The following is a 27,392-nucleotide window of genomic DNA, read 5'->3' as shown; positions in this document are numbered from 1 at the left end:
AGCTCTATGAGGGGCTTGGTGAAGGAGAGGTGTGTGGATAAGTGTGCAACTCGCCTTAACATATCCTTTGAAGCTACAAAATCACGTGCAGTCATTGTGCTGTTGAACGGAGGTTCTCACATGTGAGAGAGATAATGCAAGCCATCACCTGCCAAGCTGTTCATAAGGTGGTCCTGGCAGCTCCAGCTCCCTGGGGCACCAGTCCTCCCTCCTAGCATAGATCTTGTTTATGAGAATGTCTTTCCTCTTTCAGTAAATCGAGGAATTTTCTTCCTCTCCCATACAGCCTTTCATTCCTCCTTATCAATAGTCATGTTCTATGTTCTATAAATGTAGCTGCCATGTTGAGTCTGCCTAATTTGATTGCTGCACAGCAAAATTCAGGAGCTGCACCCATTTGGCACAGCCCCAGATAGGACTATGCAGGTTATATTTTATCATCTTTCATTCGGTGTGAGATACCTTTACTCACTTACACACTTCCACAATCTATTTTGAGCAGGCCTTAAATAGTGCCACAGATAGAGAGACGAGTGAATGCAGTCCACAGTGTGGCCCCCTCTACATTGAAAAAACTAGATGCAGATTGGGTGATCACTTTGTGGAGCACCTGTGCTGTCAACAGGAATGACCATGAGTTTCCAATTACCTGCCACTCTAATTCACTATCCCACTCTAATCTTTTTGTCTGTGGCCTCCTGTACTGTGACAATATCTGATGTGAGCTCAGTGACAAACGCCTCATCTTCCGTCTGGGCATACTGCAGCTTTCTGGACTAAATATTGGATTTTCCCACTTCAGAGATTCTTTCTTCCTGTCTATATAAGAATATGTTTACCTGCCATCCTTTTCACTTTTCCTTTTTTATGTATAGTCTGGCCTGATGGGCATGTTATTGCAGCTTAATTGGATCCCTCCTGCTACATGACTTCACCCCATCAGAGAAATTCCTTTTGTTCTACCCATTGTCCTCCCCCACTGCTGCTGCCTAGACTAACTTGTTTCTCTCTTTCTCAGGTCTGATGAAGTGTTCCTCATCTGAGTTGTTAACTGTTTCTCTTTCTACCTGCTGTATTTCTTTAATCACATTGGCTCAGTTTGTTTTATCCTGCTTGCACAAGTCTGGCTGAGCAGGTCTCACAACATCACCATTAACACATTATACAAACCAAAAAGCTTAATGTGTTTGTAACTGCCTCATTTAAGCCATTTGACTTGCTCTATCTCAGGCATTCCTTTTCTACACATCACTCTGCCTCCCCACCTTCTACTGAAAAATTTCTTGTACCTCTCTCTTTCCCAGTTCTGACAAAGGGTTGTAGACCCAAAATTTGATTGTTTCCCTTTCCAGAAATGCTGTCAGACCTGCTGAGTTTTTCTACTTAAAAGGCATTTACCCTGAATCAAACTTAGCCTAATAACGTTTATCCTATTTGCTCATGGGATGTGGTCATTGCTGGCAATGACTGTCCTTCCTTCATTGTCCCTCAACTAAGTTGGTGGATCTGGAGTCACACTTTACAGTTCTCAAGATTTCCTTCCCTGTAGGACATTGGTGGACCCAATGGGTTTGTATATAGTCCAGTGGTATTGGTACTGCTGTGACTAAGATTTGTGTTTCCCTAATAATGCTAGTTTTATTTAAACTCCTCAGCTGTCGTGGTGGAATCTAAACTTGCCATTGGTTCAGGACTCTGGTTGCTGGTCCTGTAGCTTAATCTTTAGCCTACCATCCATCTCTACCAGCCTCTCCTCTTCTTGATGCACTTTGCTATGCAATTGCAGGAGATGTACCCCTGCCGTGTTAACTCTTTCCTTCCCATTATCCAGCCAGTCCTTCAGGGTGAATCAGCAGTTTGCCAGTTCCAATCTAGTGTATTGCATTCCTTGCTAACAATGTGCTTTCCTCTACAGTAGAGAAGCAAAATGCAGATTGTGTGAGCTCTGTACAAAACACCTCCACTCAACTCAAGGATAACCCTGAACTTTTCTTCACCTTATTCTTTAATTCTGCAAAGAAATCCCACTCTGATCTTTGAATTCAGCCTCCAACAATGCCCAGTATAAGCTTGAGGGACAGCACCTCATCTTCCATCTGAGAACATTGCAGCCTTAAGGATTTAATATTGAATTTAACAATTTCATGAAACCACATTGTTTTTGTTTCTCCAAGATGTGGTTATACCTCTTTGTTTTATTTATTTTCTCTTCAGTCTCCAATTAAAGTAATTGTTAGCTTGACAACTTTGGTTTTCACCCATCTCTCCACCCTCTGACCTCTACAGTTTGAAACACTCTTATTCTTTCACCTTATTCATTTCTGCGGTGAAGGACTTTTGACCCAAAACATTGGTTCTGTGTGTCTCCCCATTGATGCTGCTTTACACTTTTATCATTTTCTTTCATCAAGCTGAGCACTTTCATCACTTGCTGTTTTAGGTTCAGATTTCTCAGCATTTGCAGTCTTTCGCTTCAATCACTCTGTCATACCCACTTAAGCCCTTTCTCCAGTTTCTATGCTTTCTCCTATTTTCATGGGGCTTGCTTTCAAACCTTCATTTGATTTCATCACAAGAGTTATCTAGACACAATGAGTACAGGTGTCTACCATGAAGTTAATTCCTGAACTGAAAGATGTGTGACCTTTACCTTGATGATTTATTCCACTCAGCTCATCGACTTCAATTTCACAATTAAATAGTGAAGTGAAAAATGTGTGCATCACGTTTTGCATGATGCCTTTGGAAACCACTTATAGCAACACATTTCAAGCACCCTGATGTTTTTTCTCATCTGCAAACTTAATTGGGTAGTTTCTTTAACCATATGTTAGCTTCAAATGAATAAATAATTACCTAGAAATTGAAAAGCAGCTGTGTAGGCTGATTATATACACGTATTGAGCCCAATGGCCATCATGATGGAGGATCCACCACTGGAAATCTTGGCTGCCTACCCATTGTGTATCATTGAGCAGGCCCTGCACAATCAAAGGTCACAATGGGAAAGGAAGGTGAAGGTTTTATGGTGACGTTTTTATTTCAAAATCTGTATTGCCAGGCTCACTGGAATACCTTGTATGTGTGAATTTTTCAGATAAAGATTAACACACATGAAACATGATTGGTATTAAGAACATATGACTTGCTGTTCCACACATCATTATTTACCATGGTCCAAAGTCTTAATTATCAATCCAAGTTGAGCATTAATCTGCAAATATTTATTTATGAGGTTAAACAACCTTATTAAAACTTCACAACATTCATTTGTGTTTTTATAAAGCAAATTTGGGAATTTCTGTCATTATTTATGATAAATAGTCAAGTTCAAATTGAAAGCAGATCATGTGCTATCTGACAGATCAGTGGAACTAGAAAATTAGTTGATGTTGAATACTTATGCTACAGGCTAGAAATTCAGTCACATTATGGCCCTTAATCTGATAGTTTTATTTTATCTGAAAATCAATCATTAAATGTGAGTACTTGTGTACAGAGCCCTTAAATTATCGTATAGTCCTCTGTTTACATTATATACTTACACACGAAAGCCACTGGAAGCTGATTTTAGTCAGCCTGTAGCACAGGATTGATTTTGCTGTTGCGATACTCCAGACTGTTTAGAAATGCAACAGATTTTGAGTATAAGAGGATGAAGTCAAAGCCTGTCCCGATCCAATCTACTGTCCAAAGTCTGGATCAAGGCCTGGAATCTTGCCCCTGGTGTCATCCATCTCTCAAAGTTCTTTCTTGGTGGGGACCCCAAGCACAATCATTCCTCTCATCAAGAGAACATCTGCCCCAAAGCAGCCCCAGTGCCTGAAACAGCCATTTCCACTGGAATCTTGCAATTCTCCCCCAATTTTGTGACTTACACGTATTTTCTGCAAGATCCAAGACTTGCCATTCTAATGTGCTTGGTGCCCTCTATGTCATGCATATTTAAAAGAAAATCTCCCCCCATGACCTTGCCCAAAGCTGGCTTGGTTCCTTGCACGGCACCATTTTACCATGAGTTTCAAAGTGCCAAAACATTTCAAAGCTTATTTTTTGTAATATGATTTAGGTTAAAGCCAAGCCAATCAAATGGGATTTTGTAAATAGTTTCTGAAAAAATAATTTAAGCTTCACTTTTGATGGTCCCCACATATATCACATGGCAGCAAGAGATCTGTGTATTACCTTCTGCCATGAGACAACCCCAATAATTAGAAGAAAGTGATATCCCATCGCTTTCTCCTGAGAGGAATACAGTGCAGTTCCTGATCTAAACCTGGATCCTCTTTCAACCCCTTTTCACCATTCCTGACAGTCAGCATCCTGTTACAATGACAACTTCCCTATGGTCCCCTTTGTCTGAATTAGTCCCTTCTGGGACCCTTGCAGTTTGTCTCAACAAATACTGGCTATTATGTAACATAGCGCCCTCTTTCTGCAGTCAACTATTGATAAACCATATCAATCTCTTAACCATAGGTATGCTTACTATTCATGCTTAGGAACGTATCACTTTGTAAGCCAGCTTTTCTCATGCCATAGGATAATATTTCATTGCAAAAAAAAACATTTTTTGGTTCTCCAGCCTCAATATCCTTAACCACAGATTCCACTTCCTCATTATTCAATAACTCAAAATCAAGTTTTTAACTGTATCCTTTCACATAATTACAAAACAGCAGCGGCACTTAATACATTCTTAAAAGCAATCTGTTTGAAAAATAAAAGTTACATGAAGCATTGCAGTACTATAATAAAAACAACTTCCCAATCAATTATCAATTACTAATCTGTTTTTTTTTTGCTCTGATTAACTCTTCCTCTTGCTGGTCTCCTTCAGACACCATATCCATAAACCCATCTGGAAGCTTGTATACTTCGGGAGGAGCCTGCAACTTTGACCCATTTAGGCCTAAACATGAGCGTAGTTCCACATTGCAGGGGATGATTCTAAGTTTCCCCATGGCAGCCAGGAGTGGGCACTTAGTTGTGCCTTGTCAGTCTTGTTGCTATTCCAGAAAGTAATAGCTCATTAGTATTTTGTGTAATTGTGTGCTGTTATTATGGCTTTGATTGAAAGTGATTGACAGCACTGGTAAATTGGTAGATTGCCACATGTACCGAGGTACAGTGAAGAACTTTGTTTTGCATGCCATCCATACAGATCAATTCATTACACAGTGCATTGAGGTAGTACAAGGGAAAACTATAACAGAATGCAGAATAAAGAGTTAAGGATTACAGAGAAAGTGCAATGCAGGCAGACAAGAAAGTGCAAGGCCATAATGATGTAGATTGTGAGGTCAAAAGTCCATTTTATTGTACTTGGGGATGGTTCAATAGTTTTATAAGAGTGGGATAGAAGCTGTCCTTCAGCCTGGTGGTACATGCTTTCAGGCTTTTATATCTTCTGCCCGATGGGAGGGGGGAGAAGAAGAATATCCGGGGGAGAAGAATAATATCCAGGGTAGATGGGGTCTTGGAGTGTTTCTTGGAGTGACGTTCACTCCAAGAAATTGAAGCTCTCAGTCTTCTCGACCTCAGCACTGTTGATGTAAACAGGAGTGTGTGCACCACCCCCCTTTCCTCCTTGGCTGTCTCATACAAAGCACTCTCCTGTAATATTTAATTCTTGTGTAGAAGCAACAAACTTCTGGAGGAACTCAGCATCTGTGGGGGGGGAGGGGGGGATAGGAATTGTCAGCATTTCGGGTCAAGACCCTGCATCAGGACACTCCCCCTGCAGCTGAGTTCCTCCAGCAGTTTTGCTTTGCTCCAGATTCCAGCTTCTACAGTCTCTTGTGTCTCCAAACATTGTGGGTAAAAAGGCACATGGGCCACTCACAAGCAAAACCGCATTTTGAATGCCTTTGAAAGAATAAACTGAGATTGTCATTCAAAAGACCTGTTGATTACCAGTAGACCATAAGAAGCAAATTGATAGAAACATTTATAAACGCCCATACTTATTCTGACATTTATCCAAATAGTAGTTTTGAGTTTCTAGTTCTAGTTTTGAGCAAATGTTATGCCTTTTTTTCTTTTTTTCTTGTTTGTAAATAAATCTGAGTACTTTTAGTGTTACACACTTATTTGGAAGCATATTATTCTGTCTTCAAAGGCACCGGGAAATATGAAAAGCATTGTCCAACATCCCTTCACTAGTTTATTTTCAGTGTAGGTTAACAGTTAAATCAATGCCACAACCTATGGAGAAAATTTACATATGGGTTCCAATTCAGAACCAGTTGGCCCATTAATGGTTGTCACCTCATCAACTATACTGTAAAACACACTGAAAAATCTTGAACTGCAGCATTTATCTTTTAGTGTTTTTCCAACTGGATCATTCTTTGTGACAACTTCTAAATTGGTTGTTTAATATGTGGAATGTATTCAAATATATGTAAGCAAATTATCCACACCATTTGTATTTTAAAAATTTTTTTGTATATCTGAAATCTTTTGATCAGGGATAGATAAGATAAGATATAAGATATTTATTTATTAGTCACATGTACATCGAAACACACAGTGAAATGCATCTTTTTGCGTTGCTAAGAATGTGCTGGGAGTAGCCCGCAAGTGTCTCCACTCTTCCGGCGCCAACATAGCATGCCTACAGCTCCTAACCTGTACATCTTTGGGACGTGGGAGGAAACCGGAGCACCCGGAGGAAACCCATGCAGACATGGGGAGAACGTACAAACTCCTTACAGGCAGCAGCAGCGGGAATTGAACCCAGGTCGCTGGCACTGTAATAAATATACTTTTTTCTAGATGATGAATGAACTTTTGTGCTTTCTATTTTTCTTCACTACTCCTAATTAGCTGTTGAAATCAGGTCATAAATTTTAATCATTGTAACACTATTCATTGTAGAGCTAATTCTAAAATGAAGAGTTTAACCAAATGAAATCACATTGTAGATAAGTGAAACATTTGCAATGTAGGTGTTATTTTAATCTTCCAATATGAAACTTAGAAAAAAGAGATCTCAGCAACTATTGACTTCAGGTTGAGAAATATATTACACTTTTGCCAGCCATTTGTTGAAACACATTCTGTCAAATAAAATCGTGTCTTAAAAAAAATTAATGACCAAATTTTGCAAGTTGAAAAATAGAGCATCCAATACTGGATGGGCAATAATGGAATGAGCATTGAAGCCGTAAAGCATATTTATTATGCGTATTAGTAGCAGTTTAACTTGCAGATAGTGATACATACCTGCATTTGACGCTGAGCTCTGTGAAGACAGTTTTCCAGATTTGTTGCTGAGTAGGGGCAAGCTACCGTCTTGAAGTGATGATCCTGTTTTGCAAAAACATGAACTTTAGGTAGTGTTATTGCAGGAGGTCACACTGAGATTGAGCTGAAACAATTTTACTTGTGTTATGTGTTAACTGCAATATATTATCACTGTGTTTTGGGTTTACCAGACTATAGCAGAATTTTGCTTGCCTCTTCACTTTTATGTATAATACATTAACAATACACAGGTGACCTAGTCTACCTCTATCCAGTTTGTAACAACTGGAAAAAGTTGATTTCCTTGCTGGTCTTTTTTTTAAAAAAGTAGCATTTTGATATTAGCTCACAAACAACAAGAACAAAAAAAAGACAGTCCATTTTAGTGCAAAGTGATCAGAGTGGTATTAGTGTTGCTAAACTGTAGTGACGATTAGGGTTTTGCTGTTTGGTTCAAGCCTGAATGATTGAAGGGAAGTAGCTGTTCTTGCACCTGGTGGTGTGGGACTTCAGGCTTCTGTACGTCCTGCCCGATGGTAGCTGCGAGAAGATGGCATGGCCCAAATGGTGGAGGTCTTTGATGGATGTTGTCATTTGAAGCTTTTGGATAATCAGTGCTCAAGACATGCTTCACTAAGTGTGCTTAGAAAATCAACAGTTAAAGTGGCAGCATTTAAAATGTTGACAGGTAAGGATAGAGTAGATGTGGCTAGGCTGTTTCCCTTGGTGGGCGTGTCCAGGACCAGAGGGCACAATCTTAGAATTAGAGGGTACAGTTTCAAGACAGAGATGAGGAGAAGTTTCTTTACCCAGAGGGTGGTGAAATTGTGGAACTCCTTGCCACGCACAGCAGTGGAGGCCAGATCAGTGGGGGTGTTCAAGGAGGAGATAGACAGATATCTAAATAGTCAGGGTATCAAGGGATATGGGGATAAGGCTGGCAAATGGGATTAGAATAGTTTTTTTTTTCTCTCTCTTTTTTTCCCACCCCATTTCTTTTTCCCTTTTCCTTGGAGCAGACTCGATGGGCCGAATGGCCTGCTTCTGCTCCCTTATCTTGTGATCTTGTGATCATAACCACAGATTTACATCTGTATCATCATCAAGTTACAGTCCCTAATGTAATGCATTGGGCCAACACTTGCCGCAAAATGCAGCAGTTCTGTATGGAACTGCCAACATTTCTGTGTTTGGGTTTTCTGTGCAAATGCAGGAGTCTCAAACTTGTTGGCTGTTCTCTTTCTGCAATGTCCTGACTGCACTGAGTTGCTCATGGAGTCATAGAGTTGTACAGCACTGAAGCAGGTCCTTTGGCCCAACTTGTCCATGTGAACCAAGATGTTTATCCAAGCTAATCCTAATTGCCTGCATTTGGCCCATATCCCTCTCAACATTTTCTATCCACATACCTGTCAAAATATCTTTTAAACATTGTAATTGTACCCACCTCAAAAGCTTCCTCTGGCAGCTCGTTCCATGTACCCACCACCCTCTGTGTGAAAAAATTTCCCCTCGGGTCCCTTTTAAGTGTTTCCCCTCTCACCTTGAACCTTTGTCCTTGAGTGTTAGAGTCCCTACCCTGGGAAAAAGTCTGTGACCATCCACCTAATCTACCCCCCCCCCCCCATGATTATATATACCCATATAATGTCACCCCTTGGCCTCCTGCACTCCAGGGAAAAAAAGTCCCAGCCTATCCAGTCTCTCCTTATAACTCAAGCTCTTCAGTCCTGGTAACATCTTTACTGCATCCTTTCCAACTTAATGATATCCTCCCTATAGCTGGGCAGCCAGAACTGCGCACAGTACTCCAAGTGTGATCTCACCAACAACTTGTACAACTGCAACATAATATCGCAATTCATGTACTCAGTGCCCTGACTGATGAAGGCAAGCATGCTAAATGCTGCCTTCTCCTGTCTATTTGTGTCACCACTTTCAGGGGGCTATGTGACTTTACCCCTAGGTCAGTCTGTTCTACAACACTCCAGGGGCCTACCATTAACTGTGTAAGTCCTGCTCTGTTTTAACTTACTAAACTTAACACTTCATGCTTGTCTGAGTTAAATTCCATCTGCCACTTCTTGGCCCACTTCTCTTCATTTAGATCCTGTTGTAATCTTAGGTAACCTTCTTCACTCTCCATTCCACCACCGATTTGAGTGTCATCTGCAAACTTACTAACCATGTTAACAACATTGTCACCCAATTCATTAATGTAGACGAGAAACAACAGTGGACCCAGCACTGATCCCTGTGGCACACCACTGGACACAGGCCTCCAATCCGAATAACAACCCTCCACTACCAACTGTGTCTCCTTCCACCAAGCCAATTTTGTTTCCAATTAGCTAACTCACTCTGGATCCCATGTCATCTAACCTTCCAGACTAGCCTACCATGTGGGACTTGTCAAAGCCTTGCTAAAATCCATGTAGACAACATCTACCATCCTGCCCTCGTCAATCCTCTTGGTCACCTCTTCAAAAAAAAATTATCAAATCTGTGAGGCACAATTTTCCATGCACAAAGCCATGCTGACTATACATTATCAGACCTTGCTTTTCCAAATGCTTGTAGATCCTGTCCCTCTGAATCCACTCCAGTAACTTTCCTGAGGTTAGGCTCACTGGCCTGTAGTTCCCTGGCTTGTCCTTCAAAGTCAAAGTTGAGTTTATTGTCACATGCTCAAGTACATGTATGCACAGGTACAATGAAAAACTTACTTACAGCAGCATCACAGGCACATAGCATCATATAAGCAGCATTCGCAAAAAAACATAAATTATACACAATTTTTACAAGAAAACAAACAAAAAGAACAAAAAAAAAGACAAAGTCCATTTTAGTGCAAAGTGATCAGAGTATTAGTGTTGCTAAACTGTAGTGACGATTAGGGTTTTGCTGTTTGGTTCAAGCCTGAATGATTGAAGGGAAGTAGCTGTTCTTGCACCTGGTGGCGTGGGACTTCAGGCTTCTGTACGTCCTGCCCGATGGTAGCTGCGAGAAGATGGCATGGCCCAAATGGGGGAGGTCTTTGATGGATGTTGTCTTCTTGAGGCAGTGCCTCCTGTAGATCCTACTAATGATGGGGAGGGATGTGCCCGTGATGCATTGGGTAGAGTCCACTACTCTCTGCAGCTTCCTCCATTCCTGCGCATTTGAATTGCCATACCAGACCAGGATGCAACCAGTCAGGATACTTTCAATAGTACATCTGTATATGTTTGTTAGAGTGTTCGGTGACAAACTGAACCTGCTTAACCTCCTGAGAAAGTAAAGGCACTGATGCACTTTCCTTATGATTGCGTCTATGCACCGAGCCCAGGACAGGTTATCCGATATGTTAATGTCCAGGAATTTAAAGCTGTTGACTCTCTCCACCACCGCTCCCTCAACGTAGACTGGTGCATGTTCGCCCTCCTTCCCCTTCCTGAAGTCAACAATCAGCTCTTCAGTTTTGCTGATGTTAAACGAGAGGTTGTTGTGGCACCACTCAACCAGGTGTCATATCTCGCTCGGGTAAGCTGACTCATCTTGCAGCCTCTCATAAGTATAGGTACAACATTAGCTACCTTCCAGTCTTCCGGTACCTCACCTATGGTTAAAGATGATGCAAGTATCTCTGCCAGGGCCCCTGCAATTTCTTCCCAGCAGCAGAGGAGGAATTTATGGTGATTCCCCAGTACTGGATGTGCCAGATTAGACTTGGGGATGGAAAAGTCAGCCCTTCATTGGAATGGTGAGGGACTGGCTGAAAGAGACCTAAGTAGTAATTATCTTTCACTATTTTGAATTATGTCAGATTAGTTAAATGTTTCAATTCTTTTTGTGCTTTTAAGTGTTTTCATCTTTTTGAGTCTATACCTTTACTGTGGTGCAACATTTAACACTGCTGCCTCACAGCTCTGTGGACCCAGGTTTGATTCTGAGTTTGGGAGCTGCTTGTATTACAGCTCCTAAGCTCACCATGAATGCATGGATTTCTTCCAGATGCTCTGGTTTCCTCACACATCTCAAAGGCATGCCTTTAGGTCAATGGGCCACTAAATTACCCTTTACTGAAGCTAGGTAATGAAAGGAATTGGAAGGAGAGTTGGTGGGGATGTGTGAGAGATCATAAATTGCAGGAATACACAGAAATAACAAGAGTGGGTTGGAGGACTAATGAGATTGTTCCCCTAGGAACTGGCATAGACCTGATAGGCTGAATGGCTGCCTCCTGTGTTGTGGAAGTATAACAACTTATGGTAGATTTTGACTGTACAAATGTAGGGAAAATGCTGCTTTTGACAGGCTTATAAAACAAGATTTCCATCTTAGCCAGCTGCTAAAGTTTCATGGACTGGGTTTGTTCTGCTCCCCCCCTAGGTGACAGTGTTATGCTGTGCAAGGCCCTGTCGCTAAATATACCTCATCATTTAGGATCAAGATGACATTGGAGAGCAAGTTCACATCAATGGATGGACAAAATTTAAGTTCACAGTTACATGTTAAGTTACTGATCATTACTGGCAATAAGTTCTGACCCCATGCGACACTCTGAAAATACCTTTCCCTACAGGATACACATATCTGTCTCATTAAATCATGATTTTGTTGCTTTAAATCTTGGTTGGAATTTTAACAAAGGGCAAAGATTTTCTGATGTTCTTGCAATTAAACATGTATTTACATGTTGTCTCTGGGGACCCAGTTACAACAGCAGCGAAGTAGTTGGCACCTTTACAAAGTGTGCGTTGATTAACCAATACCAGTTACCAGTGATGAACCTAGCCTGGTTAGCTCATCCCTTTCTCTGAGCTCGTTAAAATTTTACTCCAATAAACCTCAAAGGCAGACCAAAAGGGCAAAATCAAACAGCCAATACTTCTTCACAAATAAAAATATTGCAGGAAGCCTCACCAGATTTCAGCAGAAGCAGCAAACAAGGATCTCTGGCTTGAATCCCAAAGTCTAAAGGCAAACATAAACAATCAAATTTTATTCCTCTCAATCTTGCCGCAGATCCTTTCTTTTGCGTGACTGCAGCAATTCAGTCTTGGGTGAAGTCCAGGGGGTATCTAACTGCCAACTACCATGGAATCTTCCACACTAATTTTCATTGTTCTAGAGAAAGGCTATCCAATATGGTTTGTGAATCAGAGGCACATTATCTACTTACGTTTTTGGGCAAGGGAACCATAAACACTGGTGCTTTGAATTTTAAAGGTTCTCACCCATCTGTGGAGCCATAATTTAACTATGCAGTCTTTCAAAGTACAATGTGTTCGGTTTTGAGATATTTTGATTAATTTCCAAATAACAGGAGGCTTTTCCTAACTTGCAAAGAAGCTAGTTTTTTCTTATAGTCTTGGGCTCTCTGGAGGTTGGAATGATTTGAATCTTTTTTGACCCCTGAATTTGACCAAAGCGCAATTTGAAAAAGTTAATAGATAATTATTCACTAATATACTTCAAAGTTGAACTCTCAGCCATTAATCATGAAAATTCACGCTTCATTTAACCATGATGTCTCATAGTTTCAAGCAGCAGGATTAGGCTATTTCTACAAGAAGCTTAGCTGTTAGCTTCATGAATATTCACAGTGTTTCAATAGGAGTTGCATGTCTGTTGTGACATAAACCCACACAGTTTAATGTGGATGACTGTGAGGAAACAGTTTAGGAGGAAAAGGAAGAAAATGAATGGGAATTAGAAAGATACTGGTGTGTGTGGAGAGATGGGAGTATCAGGTTGTTTAAATGCATATATTTCCCAGGAGACAAGAATAATGCAATGTGAAAAGATCAAAAGAGTGCTGGATGTTATATACATGGAATAGGATGTAAGAATGAAAAAGTCATTTAAATTTGTATGAAATGCCAGACTATTGTTATTAAGTATTTTGCCCCATTATGGAAGGAACTTTAAATCCTAAAAATGCATATATTGCAGATTCATCAAGAGGATTTCAAGTATGGAAGCCTATGGTTAGGAGGAGAGCACACCACCGCCCCCCCCAACTCCCCACCCTCCCGCCACTTATATTAATGCAATTACCAGTGCAGCAATGAAGACCTTTAACATAGGATATAACAACTTATTAAGGCTTTAGATAATAATTAAGGAAAGATATTTTTTGTCTAGCTGTTGGAATAGTGCCAAAGGATCATCAAATAAAATTAGTCACTAAGAAACAGAGGTGAGAAAATGGTAGCATTTTTATCAGTTTAAATTCTGTTGCAAAAGTTAAGAATGTAATTCACTTGAGCACTTTAGTGCACTACTTATCATGTACTTTATGGATACATTAAAATTGATACCTCATCCGCCTGTTCATTCACTTCAGCTTCTGTTTTGTGAGAACTTGATGTGCACAAATAAATTGCAAACCTGTAAAATGTAATTTATCCAATGGTGTATTAATAATTTGTTTTTAATATATATGTGTATGTTTGTATATAGGTTTCATGCTTACATGCAAATCCCATTTTGAAAATGAACTTTTTCTGGAGATCTCTGATTAAGTGCTCACACTTTCCATTTAGGTTTCCCCTGTAATGACTGGAAATTGAAGTTGTAACAAGAGTTTTAATGCCAATTGTGTAACAAAGGTTACGAGATCACTCAAAATTCTTGGTATAATAAAATTGTTTATCTTTGTTACCTCATTAAATTTCCATTGTCTAAAATTAGGTTTTAATTCAAATTCTTAGAATTGTTTATTTCATGACAAAGATTAAATATAGTCACTTCATTACCTCATCTGATTTTCAGAGCTGGTTTTATGGCATTTTATTTGAAATCCTGATCTGTTCCTGAAACTTTTGGTTTGAATTTGACATTTAGTTTTTCCAGATGCTGCCATTATTATATGAATATAGACATGTTTTCTGATTATTTGCGGTATATCCATCTTCTAGATTACTGTTTTAAAAGTGCATTTTTGACAATGAGTACTGGCAATGTCCACAATTCATGACCAAAGTTATTTTAAAAACAAAACACATTCACCTGCTCTCCTCAGATATTTGAGGTGTGGCAGACTCTAAATGCTGATTCATGTGAGACAGATATATGGAAGAACAAGCGTAGGGTCTCTGCAGCTTACGAACACCTGACTTATGTACAGCCATACATATGAAGGGGCGTTTGGGAGACCAGTGGTCTGGATTTGTCGGCTGCTGCAGGGCTGCAGGCATCTTCTGCCATCCGGGAAACTCGGTTCATGCCACGTTTTGATTTGCGAACTGTTCGAGTCATGAACAGTTCACAGGAACAGAACCCTGCTGTAATCTGTCATTTCTTTCCTCATCCTAATTTAAATAATTTTTTAAAAAAGTTTTAAGTTTTAAAAGCAAGCAGTGTTTTTTCAACAGTGATTTAAGAACTTTGATACAAGCATAATATCAAATTCTGTTATTTGTTTCATAATCAATAATTTTAAAGTGGTAACAATGCTGCTTATGATGGATTAATTATTTAAAATACATGTAAGTTCATCTATCTATAGAGAACTTCCAGTGGTTGAATTTCTGCAGGGTTGTTACGATCATTCTCAGTAACTCTGGCAGAAGATTAACAGAAACTCCTAGAGTAACTCTAGCTTTTGTTAAGAACTTCCAAAATAAACTTCTTTAATTATTAAACAAAAGCAGAAAATGCAAGTCAGGCAGCATCTGTGGAGTGAGAAACAGAGTTAACATTCTAGTTTGATAACCTTTTATCAAAATGAGGAAAAGTTAAAAATCAAACTTATTTTAAATTGCAGAGAAGGGGGAGGGGTGAAGAGAATGAAGGTGATAGGGTGGAAGCCAAGAAAAACTGAATGATGCAAGAGGTGCCGGTGCTCACTGACAGAGAGAGCCAAAGGCCGTTAACCTCATCTGATCTGTCAGAAAGAGATGTAAATAGAATTAGAGGAATGAGAACAGATGGGAGAAAATCAAATCGTGCTGCAACTGTGAGATGCAAAACACTGCAGTTGCTTGAAACTTGAAATACCCAGCACATTAGGCAGCATCTGTGGAGAAAGAAAAACAGAATTAGCACTATTGGCTGATGACCTTTTATCAAAACTGCTAGTTCTTGTACAAACAGGAAAGGTTGATTTTCTGAAATTGAAGGATACAGAGTAATATGCTAAGTCAGCATACAGAGCTGTTCCTAATGTTCCAATAGGGCATATTAATTTCCAGCATTATCTGCTTTTATTTCAAACTTCCAGCAGCTGCAGCCTTTTCTTCTTCAACTACTAAAATTATTTCATTTGTATTGTACTTTGTTAACAGGTTTTCTAATTGTGCAGTAGTTTTTCCCAACTAGCAGCTAACAAGGTTGCATTCAGGCTGGACCAGCATATTTTGGCCAATTTATTTCTCCAAAATATGAACTTTATGTCTGTTATTGCTTTTGTGATAATTCCCATTAGCACCGTTCCATTTGCTTTTTGGTGAAACCTTGGGACCCTTTTATATTAAATCATGATATAAATGCGTATTTTTGTTATTTGAATTTGGTGTTAGCAGTTTACTATACAGTATTTTAGGGACCCTGCCAACCATATTGAAAAAAAGGCACTGAAACCTCCGGTTTTATTTCAAAACCTATTTTCACAGAAGAGCATTTTTGCCAGTAAGGATGAAATCATGAATAATGACAAGCAGCAAAGAAACAAACCAGAGGTTAATAAATTAAATTATATGGCATTAAATTATTGTCTCCAACAGGGTACTTCAAAAGTTAAATCACTCCTAGATTATCTAACCGCTTCCTCCCACATATCCCTCTATCTTAAATTTCTCCATATGCTTATCTAACAATCTCTTGAACTTACCCAACATATCAGGCCTCCACCACCACCCCAGGCAGCGCATTCCATGCATGAACCACTCCCTGGGTGAAAAACCTTCCTCTGACGTCTCCTTTGAACTCCCCCCCCCCCCCCCCCCCCCCCCACCCCCCCCATTTACCTTAAAGCCATGTCCTCTGTATTGAGCATTGGTGCCCTGTGAAAGAGGCACTGACTGTCCACTCTACTCCACTTAATATTTTGTATACCTCTATTATGTCTCCCCTTATCCTCCTCCTCTCCAAAGAGTAAAGCCCTAGCTCCTTTAGTTTCTCCTCATAATCCATACTCTCTCATCCAGGCAGCATCCTGGTAATTCTCCACTGCACCTTTTCCAACGCCTCCACATCCTTCCTATAATGAGGCGACCAGAACTGGACACAGTACTCTAAGTGTTGTCTAACCAGAGTTTTTGTAAAGCTGCATCATTACTTCGCAGCTCTTAAAACTCGATCCCACAACTTGTGAAAGCTAATATCCCATAAGCTTTCTTAACTACCCTATCCACCTGAGTGGCAACTTTCAGTGATCTGTGGATATGAACCCCCAGATCCCTCTGCTCCTCCACACTGCCCAGAATCCTGTCATTTACCTTGTATTCCACCTTCGAGTTTGTCCTTCCAAAGTGTACCACCTCACACTTCTCCAGATTGAACTCCATCTGCCACTTGTCAGCCCAGTTCTGCATCCTATCAATATCCTTCTGTAAGCTTCAACAGCCCTCCACAGTATCCACAACACCACCGATCTTTGTGTCATCTGCAAACTTGCTAACCCAACCTTCCACCCCCTCATCTAAGTCGTTAATAAATATCACAAAAAGTAGAGGTCCCAGAACCAATCCTTGTGGGATACCACTAGTCACAGCCCTCCAATCCGAATGCACTTCCTCCACCACAACCCTCTGCTTTCTACAGGCAAGCCAATTTGAATCCACACGGCAAGCCTCCCTAGATCCCTTGGCCTCTGACCTTCTGAAGAAGCCTACCATGCGGAATCTTGTCAAGCACCTTACTAAAATCCATGTAGACCACATCTACTGCACTACCCTCATCAATCTTCCTGGTCACTTCCTCAAAGAACCCTATCAGGCTAGTGAGGCAAGATCTTCCCTTCACAAATCCATGCTGGCTGTCCCTAATCAGTCCATGATTCTCTAAATGATCATAGATCTTATCTCTTCGAATCCTTTCTAGTAGCTTACCACCACAGACATAAGGCTCCATGGTCTGTAATTCCCTGGACTATCCCTACTTCCTTTTTTGAATAAGGGGACAACATTCGCCACCACCCCCAATCCTCTGGTACCATCCCTGTTGACAATGAGGACTCAAAGATCCTAGCCAATGGCTCAGCAATCTCCTCCCTTGCCTCACGAAGCAGCTCTGGGGAATATTCCATCAGGCCCTGGGGACTTATCTGTCCTAATATTTTCTAACAGCTCCAACACATCCTCTCTCTTGATATCTACATACTCTAGAACATTACCCTTACCAACACTGTCCTCCGCGTCATCAAGACCCCTCTCCCTTGGTGAACACTGAAGAGAAATATTCATTGAGAACCTCACCCACTTCCACAGCTTCCAGGCACAGCTTCCCACCTTTGTCTTTAATCGGACCTACCTTTACTCTAGCCATCTATTTATAGTAAATAATTTCCAGAAGATTAGCTGGAATGGCTTGTTTGCTCTACTATAGCTATTTTCCTACAATCCTATTAAACTGTGATAACTGGAACCAATACAGAGTAATGGAAATGACCTTCAAAACTTTAAACTTGAATCATTCCTTTTTTTTTCTGCTGGCCAATAATAACTGTCCAGTGCTATTTTAATCTGAGCAGGGTTGATATCTTGGAAGGATAAGTTGAAAAAATCCTCAAGTGATGTTCCTCACTTGAACACCAGTAGTTCTCAATGCTGGAACTACTAGTCACAATTGAATTAACTGTGAACAGACAGAGTACATGTCAGGACAAGAAATATCTGGTGGACAAGTCAACCCAAATGGCTTTTGTGCACTTCACTGAGGCTCCACGAGTGTGCTGTTCAAAATACTGAGAATGAGAGAGATGTATGTCCAGATCTGGTCAAGAATGGTGTACAATATAGAGGATCTATTGAGATGCAGAAAATTTTAATTTAAATGTCCAGATTAGAGGCTGGTGGGAGATGGTATTTTTTTAAAATTTTCACTTTATTTTTATAGAAGTGAAATTTACTATTTAATGATATACAGCAATTTTCTCATTAATTTACAGCCAATATCATACAATTACACATTTTATTTTTAAAATTATTTGTGTTTCAACAGGTCTCATGTATGTAGATGGGGATTGATTGAAGTGAGACATTGACAGTAGGAGGTTACACTGATATTGCAGGCTAAGAGTTTGTTGCAAATATCAGCAGAAAGACTTACTAGTAGTTAAATGACTAAGTAAGCCTTTCTCGAGTGCGATGAATTCTCCTCTGCTTTATTTGTCAAAATAGCATGTGTTCTACAATTATGAATGTCCAATAAATGGTTTCTACAGTATTAACATGGAAAACAGATTTGTTGTCATTTTACACTTACTTGTCCACGACCTGTAAGTTTTTGTGTAAAAGCAATACACTGAATTTCTGGATGAATGCTTTACCTTTTGAGATTACAACTGATAATGCTATTGTACATGTATTTCATTAACTTTTTAAAATCAGCTGGAAGTAACATTTAAGCTAATCAATTGTGATCCTAATGCTGCAGACATCTTTTCTCAGAGAAGATATCTAAACATAATCAAAAATACTTGTTTATGTGCTGCCTTGTTTGCGTAATCTGTGTCCACTGTTTCCTGGCTTGTTTCAATTCTGCCAACACAGTGAGCTGTATCCAAGATAGATATTTGGAATGATACAACCATGTGTTCTAGAAGCACCTTTGCATGTACCAGCCAAGTGTTTCCATATTATGTATATTTTTACCTGTAGCACTGTGCTTCACATAGTCACTCTCTGTCATTGTGCTAATGGCATGCTTCCTATAAGTTCTTTTGTTTGAGTAGAATGATGTTATTAACGAGTTGAGTTAATACAAATCTTTCAATAAAGGCACCTATTTACCATATTAATTACTGAAAATATTTTCTCACACAGACTGATGGTGCCTATTATTGAAAGGTCTTTTTGTATTGTTGTCCGTAAAGTTAGTGAAAGTATGAGAAATGAGCCTGATTGCATGGTTCATTTGTTCTCCTTTGTAGAGCCAAGCCGAGGCGCACTACAAAGGCAGTAAACATGCCAAGAAGCTCAAAGCACTGGAGGCCACGAAAAATAAGCAGAAAACTGCTTCTACCAAGGACAGCACAAAGGCCATCACCACCTCCACCACAACCACTGCAATCACTCCCAACAGCTCTGAGAAAACAGGTTAAAAGAAACTTTTGTTTCTCCTCATTGTGTACTTTCTTTTATTTATGTTGTATGCTTGCATGATACTGCTTATTTCTGCTTTTATTGCTACATGTTTAATTAATGCTGTTTGCTTGATCTTTGACTGGCTGACTAATTATTTAAGAATAATGGAACAAATGGCATTTTAAGTATGATCTCAATCAGTGCAACAGTAATTTGTTCCATTGTGTTAAGTGGTTTGGCTGTATGTAATAAACTATTTTTGTTCCATGAAATGGTAAATTATATTTTCGGCTGTGTCCCAAATTCATTGCGGCTTTTCACACAAATAGCTGCACATTTTGCTTCATTTTCCAGTCACTCATGCTGGACAAATCAGTCTGTTGAAGAATCAGAATTGAGGACTATTCAAAGATTCTAATTTTTCAAAGGAAATCAGGAGTTTTCATAGTCTCTGTCGTATTGGAGTGATTCATTCAACCAATTAAAGATAATTTTACAAGACCTTGCAATGCCATGGACTTGTAAAATTACATGTTTGAATACTGGCTGGATGCTCCAGCTTAATTTGTTCAAAAGCCTTTTGTATGAGTAAGTAACCCCAGTTTCAATTGATATTATTGACTATTTTATAATTTATTCTCCTGCATTGTAATATGTGAAAAAACAACAAATTAAACAAATACATTCTGTAACAAATATAATTTTATTTCAGAATTTTTTGTCTCACTTCACATTATCACAAATTGCATTCTAAAAGTCTGCAGATAAGAACATATGTTATAAATGTAATCTATACTGGCATGTGTTGACTAGTAATAAAGTCACATAACTTTTAATGTTTTCTCTAAACCTTTTTCTACTGATGGTGGTTTACAAAATTTTTCTCGCATGGGTTCTGTTATGCATACTTCTACCCGTAGGACTTTTTAGCCTCATTTCACAGAACAGCTGGTGAATAACTGACTATTTCTTGTGGCAACTCTAATTTATTATTCAGGAAATAGATTCTATAATGAATTCATAATTCCTTGAGTTCTCATCATTGCAATAGCAGTATCTGAAAACTCCATTGCAATTGTGTTTTCATTAAATAATAATTTCAAAGATGAAAGCATTTATTTCGATTTCACTGATGATTAGTTATTTTACCCCTGTATAACAACTTGAGGCATTTTAGAGTATTCTCAGAAAAACTTTGCAACTGAGCCAAAAAGGAGATAATAGGGCTGATAACCAGAAATTTGGTCATGGAATTAGGAATGATCTTAAAGGGAAAGGGAATTCAGAGAGTCTTTGGGAGAAAAATTCAATGCTTATAGCATTGGCAGCTGAAGACACAGCCACTAGTGGTGGGGATTCTCAAGAGACTAGAATTGCAGAATTGAAAGAGTGCAGGTATCTCAGAGTTTCAAAGTTCTGAAGATCATTGAAGTATAGAGGTTGAGAATATTTTAAACAATGGGAATTATTAAATAGGAGCAAGTGTAGGTCAATGGTTATCAGAGCATTGAGTGAAACGGTACTGGATGCATGGATGGGGGAGCAGAGTTTTGGATGACCTTAAGTTATAGTTAAAGTGAAGGAGATGGCAAAGGATGCTTTGGTATCACATCTCAAGTTATCAGAAATAGTGGAGAGGGTTTCAGCAGCAGATGAGCTAAGGTAGGAGTGGAATCAAATAATAGTTTTGATGGGGAAATCTTGCCTAGAAAATTGACCCATTTGTGTTAGTTTTATTTGCACAAGTTGCACATTAAAGCTGTTTAGTGCACAAGGTAAAGAAATAGCACCCATTTGCATTAGCAATAGCACCTAATCTGAAATTGGCCCAGTCACTTCAATAAGCTGTTGACCCTAGCGCGGCAAAGATTCCACTGGTGCCATTCCTTCAGCAATTGACATCATCAATGTGCGCGACGTCCATTTCCAGGCATAAATTGGCCTTTTGGGTGCAACTTACACTTTCGTTGTTTCACTCACAGTTCAACTAGGAGTGCATCGTGCTACTTCCAGCTTTGTTCGTGATTTGAAAGGACACTACTGACAACGAGACTCCTGGGCACCTTCAGAACTCACTGGGGGCTGCTCAAGCACCATCCAAAGTCTTCAGAGTCTGCTGCAACTCACAGTGAGTGCTTTTTCCTGCATTTAAGTGCTCACATACTCATGCAATAGGGACTTCAATAGTCACACCAATGAAAGCTATCTATACTGGAGGAATCAACATGGTGAAGATTGGCCAGGGACAGATGAGACAGGAGCCACAAGCAGGAGACATGCACGTACCCACTAAAGAAGTATCTATTCCCAGAGTGTTCAGAAATAGACCTCCTTGTTGCTGTTGTTTGGGTGTGATGGGGAGTGTGCTTTTAAGAGTTGAGGCCCAAGTAGAAGTATGTGCAGCAGAGTGTCGACAGGTCCACAAAACTGGGTGAGTTACTTTGGGGGTAGAACACAGGAGCATTTAATGCATGATGCAAAGCAATCCAATTTCTTTTTATGCATTTTTGCCCAATTTTTGCACCTTTTCTTTGTGGGAAAACTGACGCAGTGTTAGTGCTGCAGGCAATATTCATTTAACACACCAATAATGGGTGAAATCCATTTTCTAGGTAAGATGGTATTGCTTAGGATGTGACTATGTGGTCTGAAGTTCAACTCATGGTCAGGAATGAAAATAGGAAAATGAACAGTGTAGTTCAGCTTCAGATATTTGCTAGAAAGGGGACTGGATTTGGTGATTAAAGAATGGAGTTTCTGGTGGAAACTGTAGTGTTCCTTATGGTTAGCGTAAATTTGTACTCATAAACAGTTTGGATGTCGGGCGAAGCAGTCCTGGCAATTCAGAAACAGTGGAAATGTCAAGGAAAGTGCTGACAATGTGGACTAATGATATTGTCTGCATATATGTGGAAACTGATAAGACCATAAGACATTGGAGCAGAATTAGGCTTTTCAGCCCGTCGAGTCATTCGATCATGGCTGATTTATTTTTCCCTCTCACCCCATTCTCTTGCCTTCTCCCCATAACTTTTGACGCCCTTACTAGTCAGGAACCTATCAACCTCCGCTTTAAATATACCCAATGACTTTGCCTCCACAACAGTCTGTGGCAATGAACTCTGGCTAAAGACATTCCTCCTTATCTCTGTTCCAAAGGGACATTTTTCTATTCTGAGGCTGTGCCCTCTGGTCCTAGACTCTCCCACTACTGGAAACATCCTCTCCACATTCACTCTATCCAGGCCTTTCAATATTCGGTCGGTTTCAATGAGATACTCCCTCATCCTTCTAAGCTCCCAACAAGTACAGGCCCAAAGCCATCAAATGCTCCTCATATGTTAACCCTCGGGATCATCCTCGTAAATCTCCTCTGGACCCTCTCCAATGACAGCACATCCTTCCTTAGATATGGGGCCCTAAACTGCTCACAATACTCCAAATGTAGTCTGACCAACAACCAACGCCTTATAAAGCCTCAGCATTATATCCTTGCCTTTACATCCTTGCGTCCTCTCGAAATGAATGCTAACATTGCATCTGTCTTCCTTACCACCGACTCAACCTGCAAGTTAACCTCTAGAGAATCCTGTACTTGGACTCCCAAGTCCCTTTGCACCTCCAATTTCTGAATTTGCTCCCCATTTAGAAAATAGTCTATGCCTTTATTCCTTCTACCAAAGTGCATAACCATACACTTCTCTACGCTGTATTCTATCTGCCACCTCTGCTCATTCTCCAACCCGTCCAAGTCCTTCTGCAGACTCCCTACTTCCTTGACCACTACCTGCCCCTCCACCTTCATTTTGAGGAATTTTACCTTGCCAAATCTAAATCAGTGAATCCAGGGTGAGTTAGGCCACGGCTTATAGACTTTGCCATGAAGGCTATAGACTGATTTCTTTTTAACTTCATTCACAGGATGTCACTGGTTGGCGAGCAAAACATTCGATATCACTTCAATGAAAGAGTTTGAACTGAAAGGCTTGCCAGTCCATTGCAGGGGTAGTTTAAAGGTCAACCACTTTTGTGGTTTGAAATCTTATTTCGGTTTGACCATGTAAGGACAGCACTGTTAATTCTCTGAAGAACATTAGTGAACCAAATGGGTTTTTCCAGCCTATGAATGCTATTCTAGTAACATAGTCATAATGTTCTAATTGATAAACAATAGAAGAGGGTAAGAATAGATCCTAGGGCCTTACATCAGTAGTGGGAAAGTAATTGAAAGGAACTCTGAGGATCAGGATTTATATGCCTTTGGAAAGGCAAGGACTGATTAGGGATAGCCAGCATGGCTTTGTGTGTGGGGAAATTGTGTCTCACGAATTTGATTGAGATTTTTGAAGAGGTGACCAAGAGGATTGATGAGGGCATGGTGGTAGATGCTGTCTACATGGACTTTAGCAAGGCCTTTGGCACTGTCCTGCATGGTAGGATGGTCTGGAAGGTTAGAACACGTGGGATCCAGGGTGAGCTAGCAAATAGGACATAATATTGGCTTGGTGGTAGTAGAGAATTGTTTTTCAAATTGGAGGCCTGTGACCAGTGGTGTGCCGTAGGAATCAATGCTGGGTCCTCTGTTTGTCCTATTTATTAATGATTTGGATGAGAACATAGGTGGCATGATAAGTAAGTTTGCAGATGACACCGAAATTGGTGGTATAGTGGACAGTGAAGAAGGTTGCCTAAGATATAGATCACTTGGGAAAGGAGGCAAAGAAATGGCAGATGGAATTTAACTCAGACAAATGGGAAGTGATGCATTTTGGGAAGTTAAACCAGGGAAGGACATACACAGTGAATAGCAGTGCCCTGGGGAGTATGGTTGAACATAGACACTTTGGGGTACAAGTACAAGGTTCCCTGAAAATGGGAACACAGGTGGACAGGGTGGGGAGGAAGGTGTATGGCCTGTTTGCCTTTGTCAGCCAAGGCATTGAGTATAATAGTTGGGACGTCATGTTACAATTACACAAAATGTTGGCTCGGCCACACTTGAAGTATTGTGTGCACTTCCGGTCACCATATTGAAAGAAAGATGTGAATAAGCTCGAGAGGGTGCAGAAAAGATCCACAAGGATGTTATTGGTTTGGAGGGCTTGAGTTATAAAGAGAGAATGGATAAGTAGGTCTGTTCTTCCAGGAGCAAAGGAGGCTGAGAGATGACATGAATGAGGCATATAAAGTGATGAGTGGGTATCGATAGGGTAAAGAGCCAGTGTGTTTTTCCATGATAGGTTGTCTCATATGTGAGGGCATTGGTTTAAGATGAGAAGGAGGAGGTTTAAAGAAGATTTGATGGGTAGATTTTTCACACAGAGCAGTTGGTATCTGGAATGAACTGCTAGAGGAGGTGGTGGAGGCACGAGCAGTGTTTAAGAGACATCTTGACAGGTACTTGAATGAGCGGGGCATAGAGGGATATGGAATTAATGCAGGCAAGTAAGTTTGGTATTGATAGGCATGATGGTTGGCAATAGACATGGTGGGATGAAGGGCCTGTTTCAATACTGAATGACTAGAGCACAACAGAGGAAGAATGGAAAGAGAAGCTATTGCAGTTGATTCTCTGGGGCGCAGGAGAGATAAATCTTTGTGAAAATGTTATTGATTGTGATATTGGTGGTCAGTAATTTAGCAGGAATAGATTCTTGCATTTTGTGGACAAGAAACTTTGAAAAGGCATGGAGGGAAAAAAGTACCCAGGAAAAATACAATTCAGGGATGATGCAAAGGAGAACCTGAGGGGAACTTTGGCCTGGTGGAGTTTGGAGAGAGGAAATTAAGAAAATTTGCAATTTTGTTAGTATCTTTCATAACTGGGATCCAGCCAATGAAGTATTTTCCAAGTACGGTCATAGTTGGAATGCAGGAAATGCAGCAGCTAATTTGAGCAAAGCAAACTTGTTGATACATCAGTGTGATAATGACCAGATAATCTCTCTTAATGTTTGTTTGGAATAAATATTGCCCAATATATGAGGGAGTTAATCACAAGCAACAAATCAGATGGTTGCAGTCTTTGTAGTGTTTGTTGTTGTAGATAATAGAGGAAATAGAGAAAATGGATTGAGAAGGCAGTTTGCAGGAAAGCAAAGGTTTTGTTTGCATGCTTAGATGATCGTGCCAGTATTGAGCACTTTGGCAAACAACAGCAGAGCTGAATAATGGATTGGATTCCAGTTAGTGGATTGTATCTAATTTTTCCTCTACATCGGTGAGACCAAGCGCAGACTGGGCAACCATTTTGCAGAACACCTATGCCCAGTCCGCAATGGCCATCTCAAACTCCCTTTCCTAGTCCCACACTGACCTGTCCATCCTTGACCTTCTCTACTGCCAAGGATGAAACCCAACGCAAACTGAAGGAACAACACCTTACATTCCACCTGGATAGTCTACAACCCAATGGCATGAATATTGAGTTTTCTGATTTTAGGTAACTCCCCCATTTTTATCCTCTTCCCCCCCCCCCCCCACTTTCCCTCCCTCCCCCCTCCTTCTGATCCTCTGGTCCTCCCATTTTTGTCCCCATTCCCAACCTCCCCCCAGTCCCCTTCACCCATCTTTGTCCCCTTCCCTCTCCTGGTTCCATCCACCCACTTCACACACAGGCTCCCCCCACTCCATCCCTCATCTGGTTCCAGCTGTGTTTCACCTCTCCCCTAATGGTTCACCTCCTTTACTTATCAGAATCCAGCACTGGTAGCACTTTGTGTTCCTGCTTATCTCCCTCCAGCAGCGTCTCCTATCTTCACACTCCCCTGGCTCTCTCTCTCTCCTCTCTCTCCCTCTCTCACTGCCTCCATCTATCAATCACCTGCCACAGTCTTCTAGCTCCACCCCCGCTCACCTTCCCACCCTGGCACTACCTGCCTGTCATCTTACAACCCTCCTCAGTCCACCAATTGTCTCAGAATCCTTTCTTGCCACTCCCCTTCTCCTCTTTATACTGGTCATCTCGCCGCTCCATGCTCAGTCCTGATGCAGGGTTTTGACGCAAAATGTTGACAATTCCTTTCCTCCCACGGATGCTGCTCAACCCACTGAGTTCCTCCAGCAAATTGTTTGTGCTAGTGGATTGCAACTGCTGATCCACCACATATCTGTGTCTTCTAGTTTTAGAATAGACAGTACCAGCAAACATAGCTTGGGGGATAGACTGTGGTGGGGACAGGGGCATCAGAGGTGTACCCCAGGGTATGGCTGAGAAAATTGGGAGTTGTCAAGATGGTGTGTTAATTGGAGATCCAAAGGCTATGCAGTTGAGATTTTGAAAGTTCACGTATGTAAATTGGGAGAAGGATTTTAGCATGGTAGAAAGATTTCAGCATGGTCAAAGAAAGTAGGGTTGGGAAGGGGTTGTAGTGGAGAAGAAGTGATCAAAGGTGATTAAGACAATGGGAGGAATGCGATTATCTGAGATGACAGAGTTAAGACAAGGACTTGAATCTGAATTGGGGTTTAATTGGAGGAGGGAACAAGGACCAATGGCCTTAGATAGACAACATTATTTTTACCTCAGTAGGAAAAATTAGGGCAGTTAGTTGACTTCCTCTATAGAGGGTAATGAGATTCTAAAGAATTACTGCACAAGGGGTTTACTCTCTAACAATTGCAAACAAGAGAGTCCATTTGACATCCGTTGTAGGAAACTATGTTCCTTCCAAGCTCACTCTTGAACGGATCAAATCCCTTTATCTCTTTATTTTGCAAGGAAGAAGAGGACAATGTTGAGGACAGCTGTTTGAATTGTTTTGAGAATATGCTTAATGTGATTGAATAGTGTGGATGTTTGTGGCATGATTTGACATGTTGGAAATAATGAATTTAAAAATGGTGAACGTAAGGAGAAAATGGAGTGAGAGCTGAGGCAATGATTGCTGGAGTACAACTGGAAACTGA

At 40.4% G+C, this 27,392-nt stretch overlaps 1 protein-coding gene across 1 annotated transcript in view; it reads left to right on the top strand.

The window, feature by feature from the left end:
• znf385b (zinc finger protein 385B) overlaps positions 1-27,392 on the top strand; it is a 320,687-nt gene that overhangs the window by 265,753 nt on the left and 27,542 nt on the right. The window contains 1 exon segment of the mRNA XM_052027186.1: positions 19,331-19,496. Coding sequence (XP_051883146.1) covers positions 19,331-19,496 — 166 coding nt within the window.

The sequence above is a fragment of the Pristis pectinata genome, chromosome 1 (assembly GCF_009764475.1).
Source record: "Pristis pectinata isolate sPriPec2 chromosome 1, sPriPec2.1.pri, whole genome shotgun sequence".
NCBI lineage: Eukaryota > Metazoa > Chordata > Chondrichthyes > Rhinopristiformes > Pristidae > Pristis > Pristis pectinata.
The sequence above is the reverse complement of the archived record's forward strand: the minus strand, read 5'-3'. Positions and strand labels throughout refer to the sequence as shown.